Source organism: Numenius arquata, chromosome 20, assembly GCF_964106895.1.
Source record: "Numenius arquata chromosome 20, bNumArq3.hap1.1, whole genome shotgun sequence".
In the NCBI taxonomy this organism is placed as follows: domain Eukaryota; kingdom Metazoa; phylum Chordata; class Aves; order Charadriiformes; family Scolopacidae; genus Numenius; species Numenius arquata.
The window spans coordinates 4,794,974-4,817,747 of record NC_133595.1 but is presented as its reverse complement, the minus strand read 5'-3'; the positions used below and the strand labels follow the sequence as shown (position 1 = coordinate 4,817,747).

General features: G+C 42.7%; 1 protein-coding gene across 1 annotated transcript; it reads left to right on the top strand.

Annotated features, from left to right (window-relative positions):
* The first annotated feature begins 295 nt into the window (after positions 1–295).
* On the top strand, positions 296–18,475 carry SLC25A33 (solute carrier family 25 member 33). The gene is made up of 7 exons (XM_074161578.1): positions 296–373; positions 8,682–8,861; positions 12,436–12,513; positions 13,958–14,058; positions 15,530–15,596; positions 16,936–17,219; positions 17,896–18,475. Exons 1-7 carry the CDS (start codon positions 324–326, stop codon positions 18,096–18,098), a joined length of 963 nt encoding a protein of 320 aa, XP_074017679.1. The 5' UTR covers positions 296–323; the 3' UTR covers positions 18,099–18,475.
* Positions 18,476–22,774: the final 4,299 nt, after the last annotated feature.

Sequence of the window (22,774 nt, the reverse complement as noted above, 5' to 3'; positions counted from 1 at the left end):
CGCTTCGCTTGTGTGGGTGCCTTTTGTTACCGATTAAACTGTCTTTAACTCAACCCACGAGTTTTTCCTCTCTTTTTCCTTTCCGGTTCTCCCCCTTTCCCGCCGGGGCGGTGAGCTACCGGCCGGTCCCCGGTTGCCGCCCGGGGGTCAAACGCCGCCGCCCCGCCATTGCGCGCCCCGCGGGAAGACGGCCGGGGGCGGGGCTGCCCGCCGTGACGTCACGCGCGGCCGTTTGACACCGCCCGCGCCGCCCGCTGGCGTCACGTGCGCGCGCCGCGGCCCGGCCTCCGCCTGCGGCTGGCGGAGCCGGAGCCGGTGGCAGGATGGCGGGCGGCCCGCAGGAGAACACGCTGCTGCACCTCTTCGCCGGGGGGTGAGTGCGGCCGCCGCGGCGGAGGAGGCCTGGGCCGGAGGGAGCGGGGTGAGGGCCCGGCGGGGTGAGGGCCGCGCTGAGGGGGGGGCTCCCCGCCCGGCCGCGGCTGAGGGGCGGCTGGCGGCGGGGGGCTGCGGCCTGCCCTCCCTCAGCCTGCTCTCCCCCGGCCTGCAACGGGGGAACGGGCTGTGGGCACCGAGCGCGGCCCGAGGCCCTTCCACCCTCTCTCTCACGACGCTGCGCCCCTCTGAGCAGCAGCGGCAGCGTTCTCCCCCTCGGTGTCCCCGTGAGGGAGGCCCGGAATTAGCCCAGAATTGCCAGAATTAGCAATTACATCCTTAGCAAGCCAGGCAGGAAGGGTAAGAAATGATCACAGTGCGGCTTGAGGTCAGCGCCGGGCAGAGTTACTTGTGGTGCTGTGACATTTAGCTATATATAATTTCAAAATCTTACATAGCTGCGGCATCCAGCTCTGGTAAATGAAACGCTTTACTCTAAGTCCTGCCCTGAATCAAGGAGGGACTGAGGGATGTCATCCAAAAGGCACTGTCCAGGCAGCAGGCTTTATGATTTTTGATGTACCATGGCTTGATTTTGCAAAGCAGCATATCTGCACAACACTGTAATAAGCTCTGCGTAGGTGACAGTTAATAGCGGAGGCTGTGTAACTGCCTGATCCATATAATTATACTGAAAAGCAAGTACTCCAAAAAGGGAAAAGGAATGGAGGGGGAAGAGAGTTAGAGAAGGTCCTGGTACTTCTGGGTAAGGGACCTGCCATGCCAGGCCACTTCTTTTAAGTTCTTGCAAGGAGTTGTAAACCTCTTGTTTTTGTTGTGTTAAAATCTTAAAGTAGCAACCCCACCCACAAACCACCAACCAAAAACCCTCCCTAAAAGCCTTGTTAATTAACTTATTACAGTAATTTTAATAGTAGTCCAGTAAGATCACTTTACAGTGGGAATTAAATTTTAAAAAGTCGTCTCTAAGTAGATAGCCAGTGGTGGTATATGCAATCTTTTGTTTTAATCTTTTTTTAATAGTTTAAACTATCTAAGCAGTAGAATGTTCTGTAGTGCTTGTCAGCTGACAATAGCTAGGAAGCCAACATGAAATCTATTGTTAGTTTAAATCTGTTTAATAGTAGACCATTGTTTCTTCTGTTGCTAAGTAGGAGACTTCAGTCTCCTCTGACACGTCCCTGGAGCAGTAAGTTCATTTAAGATAATATTAAACCTAACAAAGCTAAGGTTTTTTTCAGAGACACCGGCGCCCTTCTGCTGACTTGGATAATAAATGTTTTGAGTCCTCTCTTTCCATCTCCTCCCCCACTTGCATTAGAGCAGTACCTGGAGCCTGTGACAGAAACTGGACCTGAATGTACATATGCAGCTTGTTTGGATAGTAACAATGCCTATCCAGAACTCTAGGTGTCCTCCCATAACTCATCAGACTATAAATAAATAAGAATTTTAAACTCATCACTGTTTTGATCTAGTATTGTATGATCAGCATCTTCCTTACTCGTTTAACGTACCGTCTACCTTCTCTAAAGATCCTAGTAAACAGCCATTTTCTGCAGCAGGCCCAGGAAGGCACCGGGGCCAATCTCTTTTTGAGACAGTATGGGAGGAAAGAATGGAAACCCAGGAGGGAATATCGCCCTCGCTGCTCTGGGATAGTAAGATTGATCTATTTCTAAAGCGATGAAAATACAGCGGGGAGGAAGGAGATGGTCTTTTAGGGTACACAGGCCTTTAAATGTTTATTGCTGGACCTGATTCTCATTCTGTATATCTTGTTATTTACAGAGATGTGGAAGAGTGTACCATCATTTATCTTGCTGTGATGTTACAGAGAGGAAAATGAGACAGCAAATTTGGTCTTCTGGTGCACCAGCCAATGCTAAAGTATTTGGTCCAGCACACACCCACCCACCATCCAAACAGTTTATTTCAGAGCAGTTCCTTTTCAAGGCCTGAACTTCCACATCCTGAATGCGTACACATCCACTAATGCTATTATCTCTGCTTTTCAAGTGAGAAATGCAGACTTCTTAGGGCTCGCTGGATAGAACAAATGGAACGTGAGTTTCGAACTGTTGGCCCGGCTGTTAGAACACCTTTCTCTACATGTAAGGAATGTGGTAGGAGATAGGTGATGGGCGCTGGACCAGCCAGCCAATAGGCAAGATAGAAACACAAATTCTATTAGATACGAGGCTCTGTGCCATGTCTGCCTTGCGCATTGCGGGGTTTAGTAGTAGTAATGGTAAAGGTAGCCAGCTCAATAAAATGTGATTGAAGGAGCTCAGCTGTGATAATAATTTGCTACATCTATTACATCATCAAAGGAATTTTGGAAAGAATTGTTAGTGTGTTAGTGCTTGACAAATAGTCTCTGTTGAGGTCCTTCCTTAGCCCTTCAAATTCTTTTGGAGAACCTTATTATAACAAATGGGTTTTGCTGTGACATAAAGCAGAACCAGGACCTTGGACACAATCACTCCTCCAGCAGAAGAAAGTGTTGGAAGTTCAGAATACTTTATAAGTTGTGTAAGATGCTAACCTTTGTTCAGTTGTAAAGTCTTCTTTGCAGATAAAGCAAGAGCAGCCAATTCACTTGAAATTATATTACGATAGCTTCCTGTGGAGGTGAGGGTGGTGTGCAGTCAGCTTATGAAGATGTAACGCAGGATCCTTATGTGTGCACAAAAAAGGAAGACCAGCCTCAGATAATCTTGATGGCCAGAATAGAAGTGTTTAATACTTCAGAGGCTAGGAGTGAGTGATTAAATGCACTTGAAGATCATCTTCGGGGAGACCCTATAGCCCCTTCTAGTACTTAAAGGGGGCCTAGAGAAAAGGTGGAGAGGGACTCGTCATCAGGGAGTGGAGTGATAGGATGAGGGATAACAGTTTTAAACTGAAAGGGGGGAGATTTGGATTAGATATTAGGAAGAAATTCTTTGCTGTGAGGGTGGTGAGACCCGGGTCCAGGTTTCCCAGAGAAGCTGTGGCTGCCCCATCCCTGGAGGGGTTCAAGGCCAGGTTGGAGGGGGCTTTGAGCAACCTGGTCTGGTGGGAGGTGTCCCTGCCCAGGGCAGGGGGTGGCACTGGATGACCTTTAAGGTCCTTTCCAACTCTGACCATTCTATGATTAGAAATGTTTCCAAGTTGTTGAAATAGATGGTTTCTCATTAGCCAACTTATTATAGGCAGACAGACGCACTGGCTTCCTTTTCTTTCTGTTAGTTCCTTTTAAGGCTTACACTAATGACAGCAAAGCAAAGGGTCTCAGTGTTTTGGTGGGAAGATGACTCTGAGGGCAGGGAAGATTTCAGAAGCAGCAAAGAGAATGATGCCCGAGTTGCACAACAGACGTAAGCGTGTTTATGAGTCTGGGTTCCTGCTTCCCTGCTGAAGTCAGTGCAGTTGTTCCTTGTTTTTGTTTGGGAAAAACTGGACCAGGCTGCAGCAGAGATTACTCCATGTTGTCTTTCCAGCTGGACTGGTACTGTTTACTGCAGGGATTTCCTAAGAAGTGGTGTTTAGAGATGCAGTGCCCTTCATAGAACTGGCAAAGAGCGAAAACGGGACAAACTTTTTGTCTTGATTTCATATAGGGACTGTGTGATAAGTATTCTTTAGTGGTTTGGTTCAAAGTGGGGGGACTGCTTGAATAAAACCATGTTTGGGACATTTTTCTCTCTTGGTAATGAGGCCTAAGTCCATAACTCCCTTGCTCCTATGGCTCTGAAAAGCAACCTTAGATACCAAAGCTTGCTTAAGCCACCTATAAAAGAGCTGGAAGCGTACTTTGGGAAGGATGGTGACATGAAGCTGCTTTGAATTGAAGGCATAGTGACATCTGTCTCCATGGGCCATAGGTTGACTGTCTCAGTTGCAGCTGAGATGTGTGATGCACCTCACCTGGTGTATATGTGTCTGCTATACTCCATGGGGTCCAGGACAGCTACAGTTGATGATGAGATTGACTGTCTTCAGCCCTCTACCGAGGTTAGGTTCTCATGGGCTTTATGTAATTCACTAAAAGTATATCAGCTCAAGGAACACAGAAAGCGCTTACAAGAATATCTATACCTGATGATAACATTATTAGCTAGAAATTTATTGAATTCTTAGTAACTCCAAATTAAGGCATTAGGAAGAGTCTGTGTTGTTTGAGACTCAATTTCCTATGGCATCTGAGAATGCAGCAGCTTGTTTTGTTTACAATCTTGACGATGCAGTACTGAAATATCAAAGATACAAGGTGCTTTTCTGTTTATGCCATGCATGTCTTGCTAGAGCGTGTAGCACGTGTTAGAAAAACGGAATGAAATTCCTATTGCAAATATAATCTCATTTAAAACCTGTCGCACTTGCTGTGAATATACTGCTCACTGCGGGATTTTCTTGTCTGCCTTCATGGGCATGATCCTGTGGCAGCAACCAGGAAAGCAGATCATTCTCTGCACTGTTAGTGCCATGGTTTAGCTGTCCCTGGCTGTCCCACTGAATTCAGTCTTGCAGCTCTGTTTGGGGAGCTCTACAGGCTTCTGAGTCCATCAGAGGGGTTCAGTCAGTAATACCAAATGATTTCCCAAGGTGTATTTTGACATTTAAAGCCATATGTGGTATTATCCATGAAGCGTGAATTGACACATACTTGTCAACCTGGTTCTTAAAGTGGCCCGTTAAGTACGGTTGCCAGACTATTTGCGCTAATGCTTCTCTTGCAAGTGTTTCACTTGATTCCTGTCCGTCAAAAATTCAAATGTTGAGAGTAGTTGCTGTCCTTTGAGGAGGAAAAGGTAATTTCAAATGCTCACACAGCAAAATGTGTCCGGCTGGGTTGTAAGTTGCCATTCTCTAACCAAGCAGCTCATCTTCTTTGCTCGTGATGTTGAAAAGGCAGTGGCACTCTGCTGAAAGATCATTAAAGGTTCAGGTGCTTTTTCTGGTTTGTTTTTGTTTTGCAGAACTTCCTCCAACATTCAGCATTGTGGTGTTATTAGTATTAAGAATATTGCTCATTGATTAAATCTAGGAGAGATTAAGTAAGGCCTACTCTTAATTAAGATTCTTGGCATCTATATTAATTGTGCTAGTGGGTGCTGAGAGTTTCTTTCAAATGCAAGTCATTGGTATGTTGGGGGTGGACCTTGTAAGGATAGAAAGCTGGCAGCAAGAGCAAAATTGGAACTGGATTTTGAGAATTACATCCTTCGCATGTTTTTTTTTTAACAGTGTTTTCTTTTTATGGAAGTAAATAATTTTTCTGCAGCTCTTAATGTGTAGTACGTTATGTATCTCCATGAACACAAAGTATGTTTTGTATTCTCAGACCAAGAGTTTCCTTAGTTCCTTTGTCTGGACATCACAAAGCAGAGAACTGTATTTTACGGCTCGAGTGGCAATATATGCCTGGCCCATCATGTAACTTCAGGGGCCATTCAAAGCCTGAAGTGCAAATACTGCTTTTCTGGCAGGAAGTGTGAGGCCAAAGCTGATGAATTGTTGGGTGTCTTACGCTGAAGAGATTGTGTATCTGTGACACATGCAGAGCGTCGCTGGGAGCCTCCTGTTCCACAGTTACGAGCTTACCTTGGGACCTGTTTAAGATACCCTCCCGTAGTGTTTTGTTTGTGGGGAGGTTTCTATCTTTTGACTAAGGACAGATTTAGACATTGTTTTGGGATTTTTGCAAGACGTTAGTGCAGTAAACATTCCTTAATGTCTCTGGAACTGTAGTTCTGCACTTGATGTATCAAAAAAACCCCCTGACACTCAGACCAGTATGAAGACTGTTTTGCCTTGATTGCAGCAGAAGATTTTCCCGAATGAAATTTATCTGGCTCTATATGCATAATCTGAATCTTTCAGGGTTAATGGCTGTTTATGTAGCTGAGGAAGGCTGGTTGTTTTTCCTTTCTTTCCAGATGTAGGCATTTGGAACACCCTAGGAATACAAAGTGTTTCTTTTATGCTCAGTGTGTTATTTTTCAGCGATCTTTCCAGGGAATAGAGCAACACCAGGATGTGATGCATAGAATTCCCATGTGGAGGAAAATCGGTTCGTCTGAACAAGCTGCCCGATACATCAAAGTCCTTACTTGAACTATCTGCTGTGTATTTATATTTGGGACATAATGTATGCATCCTGGTGACATTCCGAGAATTGCTCTGTTGTTTTTTTTCTTAAATGTCACACTGACAACATAAACTCTGAGCTGTTAAAACCGATGATGCAGATATTAACTCATTGTGTTGAATATCAGAGGATTTGCATATGCATTACCAGAAGTACTTAAATATTGAAGGCCGAATAAATTAATTGGATTATCAAACTAAAAAGATGAAAGGCAAGGAGTGGGCTAGGAAGGCAAGAAGACAGCTGATGCGGGAGGGAATGTGCCAGAGAGGCTAAAAATTGTATGGCAAGATGTCACTCTAGACTGAGCAGCTGGTAGTTCAGAAGCACCAAATGGAGTTTCAGTGTTCTGAATTTATGAATTGCTACTGTGAAAGTATTGTTTTAATGTTCATAAATAAATGTGAAATAAATGAGAGCTGAAGACGGAGTACGCAGTAGTGGAGCGTTGGTAGATAAATGAATTGGGAATTAAGGCAATCAAATTCTCTTCACCGAGTTCCTACAGACTTAGGAATTTCTCCTGAGTATGTTGATTAATCAAGTGTTAATTATACATGCTTGTGTCTGTGTTGGATATAAATAGTAGGAAAGGTGGCAGTGCAAGAGGGATCCTCAAAACACTTCCAGCTCCCAGTCGTGTGAGCTGTGGGAACAGGAAAGGTTTTGCTGGAGGAGCCTTTCCTGACCTCTCCTTTTCCCCCAAGACCTAATTTCAGAGAAATGTGAGCAATGTGAGATGCATCTGACAAAACAGAGAAGGATAAACAGAAGCGATGTCCTCTGGAGCACTGTTGACACAACAGAAGGCTTGTGTCCAAGCCCCGGTTCAGTACACAAAATAAGCAGGGGCCTGATAAGGTCTCTGTGAACTCTGTAATTTTTGAGCCAAATGACACAACTTCAGCCGCTGTGTACCTAGTTCCATGAACAACTCTGTGACTTTATTCAACGGTCAAAGTGTAAGTGGTTTAAAAGGGATGAAGGCAAAGCTCTTTCTTTTAGCGTCACCCATTTCTTTTAGCGTCTGCCACTTGGGATGTGTGGATTGTCCCTAGTTTAGGTTTTTCCCCTTTCAGCAGGGAAGAGAAAGAAGCAAGAACTTAAAGGAGAAACTCATTGATACATGCTGTTAAATCCTGTTGCCAGTCTCAGTGAAAAAAGTTTCTTCTGTTGGATGCATTTGTATATTTTCTAGTCAATAGGTTCAGTTGTAGTGAATCCTAAATCCCAATGTGTTTGATTAATAAAATTTAGATATAGAGCCTTTTAGCCAACACCAACATTATGTTTAATTGTGAAGTTTGACAGAAGGGACATTCAATTACTGAAGAGGAACAGCTGCGGAGAGAGAAATGGTTTGACCAGTCACTTTTGAGATAGCTGATTAAAATGAAAGTTAGAACTCGTAAACTTTATATTCTGAGGCTCAGTCTGACTACACTTCTGTTATCAGAGTATGGGAATCCTGTTCTTTAGTAGCCTTATCTGTCCTGTTATTCTCTTTTCCCGCCCTCCCTCCTATCCTTACAGCTTCCTTTCCCCCAGCTCCAAAAAAGTAGTTGATATCCATTGTTTCTAAGAGGGCCTAACTTAGTCTAGTTTTGATATTTACTACTTCTGTAGAGAGCTGTTTTAATCATAAGTACTGAGATGGCGAAGAATTATATTGCTGTGTTTTCAGTCTATAGTGTCCTAATCCCTAGTGGCTTGTTCTCATCTGCTAGCATCCTGCTTCCCATAAGAAAAATCCATCCAAGAGTGTGTCTGTTTTGGACAACAACCTCTGAAACATGGATGTCTCTGAAGTTTTTACAGGCAGAATTCCAAGTCCTGGCAGAACATGGGACAAGCAGATGGTCAGTCAGGGAATTTTTTTTGTTAGTGCTGGGTATCATCTTTGTGTTTACCGATCTCATCACTACACATGATCACTGTAAGAGTTTCTCAACCTTCCCTCCTCTCCCCCAGGGCTTGGGAACGGTCGTCTTTGCCTAATGCCAGAACTGCCCTGCTTTCTAAGAACTTATCCACGATGTAGAGCAACTGGAGAAAACTCTTCAGGTTTTATTTATATGCCGTGCTGCGATTTGACACATCTGTGCAACTGTGTTTTCCTGACCCCGTCTTCTGTTTAAATTGTATTTTTCAGATGCGGAGGAACAGTTGGTGCTATCTTTACGTGTCCCTTAGAGGTAATAAAGACTAGGCTCCAGTCTTCAAAGCTGGCCTTCCGGGCTGTCTACTACCCGCAAGTCCAGCTGGGGACCATCAGTGGTGAAGGAATGGTCAGGCCAACATCTGTATCACCTGGGCTCTTTAGTGTTCTCAAGTGAGTACTGCTCCTCCTGTCGTTCAGTGTTGCTTGACACCAAATTTTGCTCCAGACTTGCACAGGAAGGATTTGTGTCAGTTTGGCTTCTGCCTTCAGCAGTAGAAAGATAAATTGTTCTTTTAAAAACACATACATATTTGTGACTCCTGAGCGTTCCTTTGAACTTCCACAGAAATTTGTTTCTACCACTTAGAAACTTTCCAAAGTGAATTGATTTGAGTAAGTGTCCGGAGGTGTTATTTTTAAACTGCCTCCTCATATTTAGGCTTTTTGGTACTTACAACTTCCTAGGGATCAATACACAGGACATACTGTAGACTCTTGATATGCCTTAGCTTGTGGGAACTATCATAGAAAATATTCAGGATGAAAGGGCTTTTTTTCTTTTTCAAGACTGAGAACTGTTGTCTTTGTCTCTTATTGGGAATAATCATGTTTACTGTCTCCTTTGAGCGTTGGAACAGGTAATCCTTACTAGCTGGGGCCAATTCTTGGCAAACAATTGAACAACTGATAAGCCATATACGCTCTCTTTTTTCTTGGAGCCATTCCCAGTTTGCTTTGAGTAGCCAGTAGAGATATTTATTGCTGTTGCTGCCTGTGCTATTTACCTGTTTGATAAGAGGGAAATTTTAATTCCTCTCCTGAAGCACTCTCTCTTTGGAGCATCATACAACAGTGAGAGCCTGTAGCTTTTCCCTCACCTTAATGGACCAGCACTGTAACAGGTTTTCTGATTCTCTGCACTTAGGTCAGGGGCTGACGTGCAGCACTATCTTCAAAGCTGGCCCTGTTTGGAGCATGAGTTTGAACGAGATGACCTCCAGAGTTCTGTGTGCCTATATATTTTAAGTTATGCATGTCTGCACTCTCGCGTGGATGATCTGTAACTGAAATTTATGGAGTGGGGGAAGGACACTTTTTTGCAAAAGCAGTCTCAGTAAAATGTAATGTCTAATTGGGATCTTGGAAGCTTTTATCTTTTCCTCAGCTATAGCTGACTTAATGAGCTCTCCTCTGTTTGCTCTTAGATGTTGTCTTTGCCAATTATTATTATGCATCGATCCTATCTATGCCTGTATTACTTAAGATCTCTGTTAAAAGACTTCTGTGTGGTTCAGGCTGCAGCAGTTGATGTTCCAGCTGTTCCCTTTTCAGATGTGTATTCATAGAGAAGAGGAATTGTGAAATCATCTAGCTCACAACTGCTGAATTGTTTTACCAGCAACTCTGAAGTCCAAATCTCTACTATTGTATTTTATATCAAAGCACCATAAACTTATGGCTCAGACCTTATGCAAGTGGCTTGAGTTTATTTGGATCATTGGGCACTGTGGGGCGATGCAGAGAGGTCCTGTTCAGCTGGCAGGAGTGCCAAGGAAAAGCGTGGCGAGGAAAGCACGCTGAGTGGTTCTGTGCTCGGCAGGCAGCGGGGAGGCGCTGGTTTATGTAACAGTACGGTGCTAATTCCGATTCTCTGCAGAGCTGTCTGCCTGGAGTCATTCCAGGACAGGAGTTTCTGTGCTGTAAACAGTGCTGCTTTCCCCTGCCAAGCATTTCTTTGTCTATTCAGAGGTGAGTCGAGCAATTCGTGACTGAAGAATGTGAGTGAGTGCCAGTTGCCTTTGATTTTCATCTGCTTTTCCTTGCTATCTCTTCACCTTGCAGCATGGGACTTCAGGCAGCTGTAGCTAAAGGAAATGAAAACTTCAAGGCACAAGTTTCTTAATTCATCCTCTTGGTCCATCTTTTTCTGGGGTTCTCTTGGGTTTTTTTTAGGGAGAGAGGAAATGGTTTAAAATTGGGTCAACCTTTTAATATATTTATTAAGCTCATTAAATTCGTAACTATCATCTTGATTTCATTTCACTTAGGAATTGTTCAGCTGCATCTATCGCTGAGTTTTCGACCTACTTGCTTCAGAAGATTGAGAAGTGAGAGCGGAATATTTATGCTGCCATTCCCTTGCAGGCAGCATCTGTGAAGAACAGATAATGCTATTGATTATGATCTTTCTCATAAAATACAAATGTCTGAAGAAAGAACTGAAGTTAGATCTTTTGCTTTTACTCTTCCATCCCTTTCTCAATCCCAGTCATGCAGTGCCAAAGTGGGTATGACTTGGGCTTTCTGGTTTGGGAAAATTGTATGGTTAAAGAAGCAGCCATTAAAGCCCTACATATAAACTTGCTCTGTAAGATTAAAAGGTGTTGGGTATGAAAGCCCCTTAACTGCTGTAAATAGAAAGTAAGTAGGTACTCAGGAGGGCAGGTTAAGCCTGCAGCTGAATAGAAAGCGCTCCAGAAGGACGTGCTGTTTTTGTCTAATCCATTTAAGATTCTGATGAGTCACCCCAGCTGGAGTCTGCAGTCGTGACTGTTAAGTGACAAAGAACAAGTAGTTGGTGGATCTGTCTCCTTGGAGACACTCAGCCCTGGAGTTTACACAGAAAGTATAACTCTGCTGCAGAAAAAGTGTTTCAGAAGCTCCTGTATCATCTTCTGATGAGCTTGCTTTTGGAATCTGTGGGGAACGTTCTCAACAGTGCTAATGACCTAGAAAGCAAATTCTGAAAACCGGCAGTTCCAATGGGTGCACGTGAAGTACCCGTGGAGCCCAGTGTTATCTGTTACTGGACTGTACCTTGCCTTCACTGGTAAATACTTGGCTGTTTACTAGTGCTTGGCTGTTGTTTTAGTCCTTGTAAACTGTCTGCTGTTGGTAGTGCAGTTGTAAGACAAGTCTTTTTTAATGAGGCCCTTCAGCAAGGTATTGTACAGAACTTAGCAGCTGCTGGGGAAATCGTCCAAACAGTTGATCTTCTTCAGAGAAGTCCTAGCCCAGCATGTCTTCTAAGGTGTGAGGGAAGATGGATGGAAATGGCTTTGGAAACCTGGCTGTAGCAATTGCAGAACTGCAGGAAAGCAACATTTGGGGAACTTCTGGCTTTAGGTCTGCGCGTGAAGTCCAGTCCTGACAGTGATTCACAGCAGTACCTCTGTATTTGGAATTTACTTGGAAAGATGATGTGAACTCTTTTGGATGCCCTCAAAACCAGGTATCCCTCAACTACCTGGAGAGGCATAGCCTTTAGTATGGTTGCTACATTCAGCTTTCACTCTGGGGAAAAAACAAATGACTCGGTAATTGTGAAAGGGAAAAGGATTTATTTTCTTCTTGTCTCTGTACGGGAAGCAAACTCCTGAATTGCTTAGATACAGAGAATGCCAAGAATACTCCTTGTTCATCAGAGTCAACTATCATTGGATTCTCCATGAAACTTTAATTCAATCGCTGACAGCTCTCAAAGAGTGGAAATTATAACCTTGTGTCATATGACACACATTTGCTTGTAGTGTACTGAAGTTTTATGGTATCGTGGGTTTTATTCGGTAGTGTATAATTCTGCTAATTTTCAACTATTATGAAGCTTAAAAGCTAGTAGCTTCACAATTAATACTTACTGCTTTTGTACAGTTCTTTTGACTGACCGTCTGACAGAACAAGAAGCATGACTTTTAACCCAAATACTACCTTTTTTTTTTCCCCCCCTGTTTGTTTTTATTTTAAGGTCAATTCTGGAAAAAGAAGGACCAAGGTCACTCTTCCGAGGGCTGGGTCCAAACTTGGTTGGAGTTGCACCATCAAGGTAAATAGTTAAACTATTGCTAAAAGACACGTTTAAGGCAACAACCCAAATGTTGCGGTGCATTTGTGATTCAAAAGAATAGGTCGTGAAGTTATCCCATCTGTAAACTGAGATTTGTGCACGTATACTGCATAGTATACATACCAAGGAATAACTCTGAAAATCTGCTTTACACTCGTGTAACACTGGAAGTTACAGATTAAATAAGGCACTTAAATTCCAAATCATTGCAAGAGCCACTTACCATGTGCTTAGGAAAACAAGAGAAAGCAGTGCAGAAAAATCTATGGGATTAATATTTGCATTTTTCTTATATGATCTGCTGCTTCCCTGTGAATACATCAAAGTGCTTGCCAAACACTAAGTAGGAGCTAGGTGCCAGGGGAGAGGAGTACCTGTCTCGTCCTTGATTGCTTAAATTCTTCTCAAATAAAAAACTGCACCTGAGGGGGAAGGACGTACATTACTGCCACATAAGCCCGAAAGTGCGTGAGTGGGTGTCCCTTTTGTTTTTTTTTTTTTTTAAAAAACCAAAAACAGCAACAACAAAAGTAGCTACAAAGTTTGTTTGTATTTGGAAATCTTACAGGCACCTGAATGGTTTCCACATATACCTATGACTGTCCCATTTTTGGCAGGGCCTAGCAAATGTGAAAACGTGTTAGCAGTTGGGAAATTGGCAGATGTTCTCTGCCTGAAATGGAACCAGTTAAAAAGGAACTTGAAAAATGCTGTACTCCCTCTCTGGCCTCTTGCCTAGTAGGTAGGAGGTTCCCCCTGGAAGTGGGGAATCCTGTTTCTATAGAGCTAATCTTTGCAGCAGGGATCTGCATCCAGGGCCCCCTGCTCTTTCATGCAATTCACTCATGCTATCTTCTGTTTGCCTTCATATTCCTCCATAAAATTGGAATAAGGTACTTCATGGAAATTATCAAATTGAAGCCACCAAAATTGACCTTTTTCTAGCAGTTCACTTCAAGGAGCTGTGATCTTAACATACTTGGTTTGGGCAGCTTCTTACTCATCAGATTGACTGTTGCAGATCATCTTGAGCTTCTAATGCGGTTATGGTGCTGAACAAATTTATAGAAAATGTAGGCTCCGAGGGGGACAGTGACATTCCCAAGTTTACAAAGTGTTTAATGCCAGAGCTGGTGTAGGTGTTCAATTTAACTTGCTTTGTCTGCAAGACCATGTTGCCTCCCATCTCAGACTTGGTGTGGAAGTGAAATGTTTCTACCCTCGGGGATGTCAATTCAGATAGTGGCGCTGTCGGGTAAGGAGAAAAAAATCCAAACCAGCCCTGTGTCCTTGTAGATGGAAGCCATCGTGTGTGGGCCTCTTTGGAGAGTGTGTCTTGTTTTTTGGGGGAGAAATAGTAACGTGTTTAATTTGATGTTGTGTATTACATTGCTTTTCTTTCTCTCTCTTTTTTTCCCCACAGAGCTGTCTATTTTGCATGCTACTCCAAAGCCAAAGAGCGATTTAATGGCATTTTTGTGCCCAACAGCAACATTGTGCACATCTGTTCTGCGGGTTCTGCAGGTATGTGTTTGTAATTCATCTTCCGTATGGTCTGCAGCAATACTCCAGTGCCCAGTCCCTCACCAACTGCAGGCAATACATGCCTTGGTTTCTGCGTGGCTCTGAGGTGCACCTTAATTCTTTAAAGTATTTATTCCAAGCTTTTGTTGCTACAAGACTTCTTCTGTCCCTCTCGATAGTTAAGAAACAGAGTGAATCATAAAGTGGGGACTGGACTTCAGTCTGTCTGTACAGGACCTAGGCTAATAGACCAGTCTTGGCTGACAGCTCTGGGTAATTGAGTGAGTACAGAGGCCAGTATGGGGTGCATTCTGAAAATGTGCACTTAGTTTGAAGCTCTTGATGCCAGAAAACATTAGAACCTATTGCGAGGTATAGAAAGATATTCTTTCTAAGAAATGTATCTGGCCATGATTTCCACAAAAGGGTGAGATCAGGAGAGGTGACTGAGTCCATGAAACAATAGTGTTGTTAAAAGGCACTCCTAATGAGCCAAAGTTCAGAGACTCTTTAAAATCTGTGAGACTGGAAACATCCTGTTCTCTCAGAAACAAACAGACGAGTACTTAGCAAGCTTGCTTTGGAGACTGTTAAGGGACACACTCTCTGAAAAGCTTAAGTTGGTATTTCATAGCGTTACTAAAAAAGTGAATCTGCTGTTCTGTAGCATCTGACTTGAACAGCCAAGTATCGGTGCCATCCAAAAGGTTTACAATAAAGGTGTTGCATATGTCTGTTATGTAAGTTGCTTATAGGAAACCTTGAGTACCTTTTTTTTGTAGATTGCTGTTTACTAACTTGAGGTGAACTTTTTTCCAACTGTAATGCTACGGTAATGTCTCTGAATTTAAGACAAAAATATTAGTAGACACCAGCAAACTTTTGATGCTGTTTTAGCCAAATTGTTTTAGGATGTTGTATTTTTCCTACCAGGATGGGTAAAGTAGTGTGGTGTTGTAGGAAGAATACTGCAGAAGAGCTCCACTAGTTCAAGCATCAGTAACCAGAGTGATCGTGAAATACAATCTTTCCCAAACTAACCCCTTAGTTACGGGTCTATTCTGTTAATGAGGTGGCTCAATGGCACCACCTAGAGCCTTGGGGAAAACGAAAGACTAATACACGTGTTTTCCCCACGGGTTTCCTTTTATCTGTTATTCTAAAACCCCATCAGTAAGTAAGGTATCTTGTCTACAGCAGTCTTTAGGAACATGAAGCGCATATTAAAATAGGTGGAAAAAGGAAAAAACTTTTAAGAAATTCCAAGGCTATTCGTTGCCATTTCCTGAAGCTTAACATGAGATGGTTCTCTGGCAAGAGAGATTGTAAGCTAAGCACCTGCACGTCTTCTGAAACCTCTAGCTAGAGCTGGTAACTGGAGCTGTCTCACTGCCCAGTATATGAAGTTTGTGTTTGCCATGGCGATACACCGGCCTGGAATCAGCTCTACTTTTGGTTTTCTCTTTTTCAGCCTTTATCACAAATTCCCTGATGAATCCTATATGGATGGTGAAAACCAGAATGCAACTGGAACGGAAGTGAGTAACTGACTGGGGAGACTGGATGCCTCTGATTAAGGGAGCCCCTGGGAAACTGAACTTTCACATTTTTACTCGTGGCTCTTTGTTGTACTTTGATAGATCTTGCCCAGTTGTTTCCCTGACTCTCAATTCCACCTTTCAAGCCACCATGTTTTTGCCTGGTCTGACTAAAGGTTAAGGTTCTGTGTGTCCTGCTTCAGTTTGATGCACAGTTACTACTGAGAAGGATGTGGAAGTTGCCTTGAGTGTCGAGTTCAGTTCAGTTTCTGGTTTCACTGTAAATCTTAAGTAAAGTTGGGCATAGCATTAATTTTCTCTCAGGTTCCTGCTTACAGAATCTTGTGTGCTTCAGGGGTTGATGCTGAGGATAAATATATTAAGGACTGAAATGCTTTGGTACAGCAATAATAGAGGCTATGGAAAAGTCAGAAGAGCTCATGTTGGAGGCTGAGCATGAGATTGCAGCCTGTGGCCCGTTGGGTGACATCACTGGTATTGACCCGAGATCACAGACAGGTGTGTGTTACTGCAGCAAACCCAGGTTACTGGGTTACAAACCCAGGTACTGAACAGGGGTGATGGTTTTAAATTGTAATGAAGCCACATTAGTTTAATTTCATGAAACATTCTAGAGGCAGTAAGAATCTGTTGCAGTGATTCAATGTTCATTTGGTTCCTTCAGCATTGTATTACTGACAACCCAACCTCCTGAAGACAGAGAGGGAATTTGACAGTAATAGCTTTTAGTTGAGTGATTCATAGTCACTGGTGGATATCAAAGCAATGAGGCACTCTGCTAGTAATGTGACTGCTTAGAATGGAAATTCTTTCCTGCAAGGACATGTTAGGTCAGATAAGAAGGATTCTTTAAGGCACCACAACTTATAAATAATTTATAAGACTTAATTCCAGCACTTCACAGGGTGGCACCTTTGAACTGAGTGCTGCCTCTTAAAATGAAGAATCATTTCTCATGTAGCAAATCTCTGTCTCTTGGCCTGCTGAAGATGGCTGTAAAAGGAATTACTAGTTTAACACAAAGCAGTGTCTTTACAGTGCTTTTTGTCTCTTAAAGCATTGGTGTGAACTGTGACAAACTGGATAGAAATTGAGCTGAAAGAATTATTATTGGTATGTATTGGTGAATTAGCAAAGCCAGGTTTGCACTCCTAGCTTGATAGTCCTGCTCTGTGCAGCTTTCCTAGAAAATTTTTGGAGTAAAACTTAGCAGAGAACCATCTCTGTAGTTACAAAAACTATTGAAAGCCATGAGTTTTTTTTAAATATTAATTATTTTTCTGGGCTCATTATATTCTTTGTTCTGTTTGTTTTTTAGAGTCAGGGGTTCAAAACCAATGAATGCTTTGCAGTGTGCTAGATACGTTTACCAGACAGAAGGTATCCGCGGCTTTTATAGGGGCCTCACTGCCTCCTATGCTGGGATTTCTGAGACCATTATCTGCTTTGCTATTTATGAAAGTTTAAAAAAGCACTTAAAGGAAGTCCAGCTGCCCCCTTCCTCTCCTAACGGGACCGAAAGGAACTCCACAAACTTCTTTGGACTGATGTTTGCTGCTGCTGTTTCCAAGGGCTGTGCCTCTTGTATTGCTTATCCACACGGTATGTTAACTTTTTCATTTATCATTGCAGTAGAACAGCTGTTGCCTGTAACCCAGGACAAATGATGGGGCTTAGGGCTGTAAAATTCTTAGTCGTTTGAATGGCCAAATGCATGTTACTGTTGTATGTACATATGCATTGGCATTTTCAGTGCTGGTCCCACCATTCCTAGTTAGCCACATAGTTGGTGATTGGGACTTCCTAGTTTAAAAACAACTCAAAAAATGCCAAAAGGAAATTGAATGCCTAATGCTTCTGTTCTCACCAGTAACCTCATCTAGCCGAGTACCCACAGCCTCTGGGATTCTGTGACCAAGTGGTGGGAAACGCTTGTGGGCTGAGCGGTGTTACTCTTTCTGGATTGACATGAATGTTATCGTGGTTATATAGAAAGAGCAATATTGATCATGTGAGCATCAGTGAAGCATTTAGTTCTCTAGTAGCTTGAATGAGCAAATAACCCGTTTATTCCACGAGAGGGAACTCATCTTTAACTTTGCTCTGTGCCTGAAGGGCAATGTGTGCAGGATTCCATGGCTGAAAGTACTGGCAGGCAGTTAGTACAGGAAGGTTTTCATGTCCCTGGGTTTTGCATGCTCTTTCCTGGTAATGGCATGTTTCTCAATGGGAAAGTTTAAGTCTTGTTAACTTGAGGTTCTGTTTTACTTTTCTGCAGAGGTCATACGGACACGGCTGCGAGAAGAAGGCACTAAATACAAGGCTTTCATTCAGACAGCACGTCTGGTAGCACGTGAAGAAGGCTACCTCGCCTTCTATAGAGGACTCTTTGCCCAGCTCATCCGGCAGATACCAAACACAGCCATTGTGTTGTCCACCTATGAGTTAATTGTGTATCTGTTAGAAGACCATGCAAAGTAGCAGAGCCAAAGCTCTTGTTACAGAACTGTAGACCAATTTCTTCGTTGAACAAATAGTCCTTTAAGAGACTGATGCAGGTGGAAATGCTGGTGGAAAAACTACAAGTCTGGGACCACCTGCTGGATAATTCCTTTTGGATTCATGCTTTTCTGAAAGGTCTTGAGTCATTAACGTTAATAGTTAATTATAACTTTTTTTTAACTTAATGATAATTAAACTGCTACTAAATTAAATTACACTATTTAATTTAAGTATATGTTTGTCCTTTTCCTTAAGCACAGCCATATGTGGTCAAGGAATGTACCTCATACTATCAAGTGATCTCTTGGACTGATGTTCATTAAAACTGTATTAAAACAGGAGAAGAACTTGTTTGGAAATTTGAAACTCTGTCTTATTACAACTGGAGTCGGATCACTTTTTAGCACTGCCCGAATACCCAAATAACTTTGAGAGTTCTTCTGGTTTATTCAAGGTGCTTCTTCCATTGCTGTGTGAACATCCTGGAGTGTTCAAGTAGGACAATCTGGTAGTAGGTTTCTCTGTTTTGATGGTATGAAGTATGCACACCAGAATCTCTTAGAAAAGCCACTCACGCTGGCAATATTGCTGGAATATGATTGTGGGAGGCTTTTAGTAAAAATTTACTGTGTGTACCTGTGCATTTGGGATAGGTGCTTATTCTAGTGTGTGTAAACAAATCTGTTATGACCTGGCTTTTAGGCCTGGGAGCATAAGGACAGACAGTGACTGTGGCCTGGCTGCCCTGCGGAAATTCCAGGAGATGCAGTAACTTGGTCATGGATCCCAACCTCAGCTTTTTGCTGTTATGGAGCTTTTTTGTGTTTAGTTTTCCTTATGCTTCAATGGTAAGGGTCTGGAGAGTAGAAGAGAGGATGGAATAGGTCCCAAACACTCTAGACTATAAATGCAATTCTGGATTCTGCTTTACAATGATACGCAGGAATATGTCCCTCTTGATTTGATGTCCTTGTAGAGCAGTGCTTCTGATGGGAATGAGATACTATGTTATCTCATGAACATGTCACTGGAGTTAACACCAAAAAAATGCATAGCCTGTGTAAATAGCTTCTTTATGTCATTATTTGATTTCTTATTGAAGGGAATAAGGATTAACCAGCTTAGTGCAGCCTGTTGAACAGTTCTAAGATTTCATATAGATACGATATCTGCCTTCCCTTTCAAAGACACAGTATCAAAGGGGTATTCTTTAACAGCAGTCATGATACAGTACTTACCCTTCAGTTATAAATCAAATATCCTGCATACTTGAGATTACTCCTTTCATAAATATTAGAATATTCTTTTAAATTTAGTAGTTTCCTTACCACTTATGGCAGCAGTACCTTGCAATTAAAGTATTGTATATCGATAATTACTGATAGTGCAGGATAAAATATTTTAGAACTCAAATGGGTAGATTTGTGTTTTGCTTTGGCCATACTATGCTCTGCTATTCATTAGTGTCATTTGCTTTGACAGCTGAGACAGATACTACAGCACTTGAGCCCAGCTCCAGTCTTCCCTGCTGTTGAACTGAACAATGAGCTTCTCATGATTTGAGCAGGTGTTGAGTTCTTGAGCATAAACAAGTGTTTATGGACATCTTTGACTTCAGGGACCATATACGGTGGACTTGGAAGGATCATGCAAAGCATTAAGAAACAGCCTAGTAGTGAGTAGGGCTGTCTTTTATAAGAGAAAGTTTTCAGGGTAGTGTTTTGTTGCAGAAATATAATGGGTTGATAAGCATGAAGGTCTGAATCCAGTTATCCTCATTAGAACCTAGCTGATGACTGGTACTTGAGGTCGTATTTGACATCAATGTGATGGAAGAGCATAGTGCAAATAGGGTAAAATGTGTGTTTACCTCATTATGAGGCAAAACTGCAAAAATAACTTTTCTATTATGTCTCACTGAAAAGAACATATCACATTACCTCTAAGCTAAAATAGGAAACAGTTGAGTAACTAAAAACTGTCATGGCTTTTTTTCACAGAGACGATGAGCAGCAAAAGCTTTAGTCTCTTTATAGGAGTCAAAACTGTCATACAGGGCTGTTTCTATTTTTGAGAACTAGGACAGTTGTGCTGCTACTTTGAAACGTTTCCTGAGGTTTGCTTTCTTAACTTAGTAGTCCTCTGTACTTAAAGTATCCTAGCTCACTTTTAAAATGTTAGTCCAATGTGTAGACTACTGATATCTTTTGAGAACGAGGGGAGGGAACTCAACCCCTGTTGAGGAGTTTGGGACTTGGTAAGAGAGAAAGCAAGAGGAAGTGAACAAGTTTTTGTGCTGCCTAAACCTGATGGGAAATCAGGAATTCTGCTGGATTTTTGATTTTCTTTAAGCTTTGCTACCAACCCTGGCAGAATTTGTCTTAATTTGATAGGGGGTTAATAAGCAATATTGGGAGCTAATAGGATTTCTGAATTAGTATAATTTACTCCTTTTTCCTTCCTCTCTCTACTAGAATTTTTTAAATTCACTAACCCCTGATTCCTTAACCCTGTAAAGAGTTAACATTTTTAGGTGATGCTCTGTGAGCAATCCCATTGATGTCACTGTTGATGGAATAAGCCTATTACTAGAGGGAAAAATCTGAAGTAGTCTTTTTCCAAAGGGACATCTGAATTTAAAAATAACCAACCTTTCTCTGGCTGTGAAAGAAAAATCACTGTTCATTCCACTTCTTCAACTTCCACAGAAAGACAGTTTCATGGAAGGTAGGTAAATTCCTTACTGGTTAGAATTTCCTGGGCAGTTTCCCTCCAGGTTTAGGCTTGGTTACTTTGACCCTTTGTAGCTTAATTATCGGTAAGGTGATGAAACCATGGTCTTACCTGAAGTGACCACGAGGTTTCCATTAACTTTACCAGCACTGAATCTGTTCCCATTCATAAATTAGCAGTTAAGTTCAAATTACACTCCATTGCTACAATAGTATGAACTACTCATGTTGGTTAATTTAGCTTTTCAAGCATTTCTTAGGCATTTGAAGATGGAGACATTAATCTTCTCAAGTCCTTATGCTATAAGAGTTACTGCCTCCCTTTAGGTATCGATGGTTGCCTTGATATCCCTCAAAATTATCTGCATTTACTGACAGTGATTGTGCCTCTCGCCACCTTGTTTTGCACAAGGTCCTCACTAGCTCCTTAAAGAAGGAAACTTTTGGTAAACAATGCATCTATGGTTGGACTGATACTACTGATACAGTTGACAGGAAGGGAGAGACTTCTGTAGAGAAAATAGACAAAGTCTCGAATACAGAAGTCTTGGAGGACTTGCAGAAGGGCTTGATGTGCCAAATGACTGGGTTGTTCTTCTTCCTTTCCCTATCCTTTAGTCTTATAAAACAATCCCTAAATAATTGAGCTAAACAATGGAAGAGATGGAAAAGTTATGTCCACATCGCATCTATCAAGAGGAAATAGTCACTGCTATTCCATAGAATTCATTTCCATGGTTAAATCTGTGGAGATAGAAATAGAACAGTTAAGACCCCAACCACAGTTAAGACCCCCAACCACAGTTAAGACCCCGAACCACGGTTAAGACAAGCTTAGAAGTACATCTTATTTCCAGTACAAATAGTTGTCTACAAAGAGCTTTTCCATTTGTGGCTCTTTAAAAACATGATATTGACACAACAGTTCTGCAGTTGTTTTTTGGATTTAACCAGGAAAGCAGCTTTGCAATTTGAGGCAGGGTCAGTCTCATATTTTGGAGAGGTCTTACCTTCATGTAAAGGCAGGGCAGGACTGTCAAACCACCAACTGCTTCCAGTTGTGTAAGAGCAGTAAATCCCACCCTTGCGTGCTGAGAGGGGCAGAGCACAAAATGGGTGTTACTTTGCTTTCCAGGGGAGAGCTTCCGAACAAGTCTGACCTGGGAAGGACCCACTGAGGGCTTTCTGCAAAGTTTTATTGTTTGTCAGTCTGTCCAGAGAGAGGGAGACTCTAGAGCAGCAGTCTTCAGCTTGTGGTTCAGGTAACAAACTCCCCACAAAGCCCCGCACTTTGACTCCTGCTCCCTTGCCCTGCTCCCCCTTGGCTAAAGCCAGATGTGACTCACAGCACAGGATTTACTGGGGAAAGCTGATGGGGGACCACAAAAGGGAAATAATCTGTGCTTTAAAATCAGCGGGGAGGGTACAGACATGTAACTGGAAGGATCTTCCATTCCCCAAACGATTAGGTGGTTTGGTGGGAAAGTACATCCTGACAGCAAACCCTTTCTCTTGGGCCTGTCTCTTCCTTCTCTGCCCGTTTCTTGCCCATAATTCTCCCAACAGCTCTCCTTTTTCCTCAAAAATGTACATTAAACTCAATTGCCAGTTCTCTGCCTTGTTGCAGGCCCCCTTGTTTCCCATTTCATTCACATTCCCGCATGCGGCCCATGGGGGGGGAACCCCTCGGATGGCGTTTTCGAAGCCTGTCCCTGCCGCAGGCCCGGGGCCTGTAGCCGTGCGCGTCCCCGGCTGCTGCGGCCGCCCTTCGCCGGGGCTTCTCGGGTCTCTCCGCTTTCGTAACACGCAGAATCTCGCCTCTAAATTTAGCAAGAGAAAGAACAAAATAAATTTAAAAAGCCGGTTGAACTCGGCGCCGGGCCAGGCACGACCGGGCCTGCCTCCCTCCCTCCCCGGAAGGGC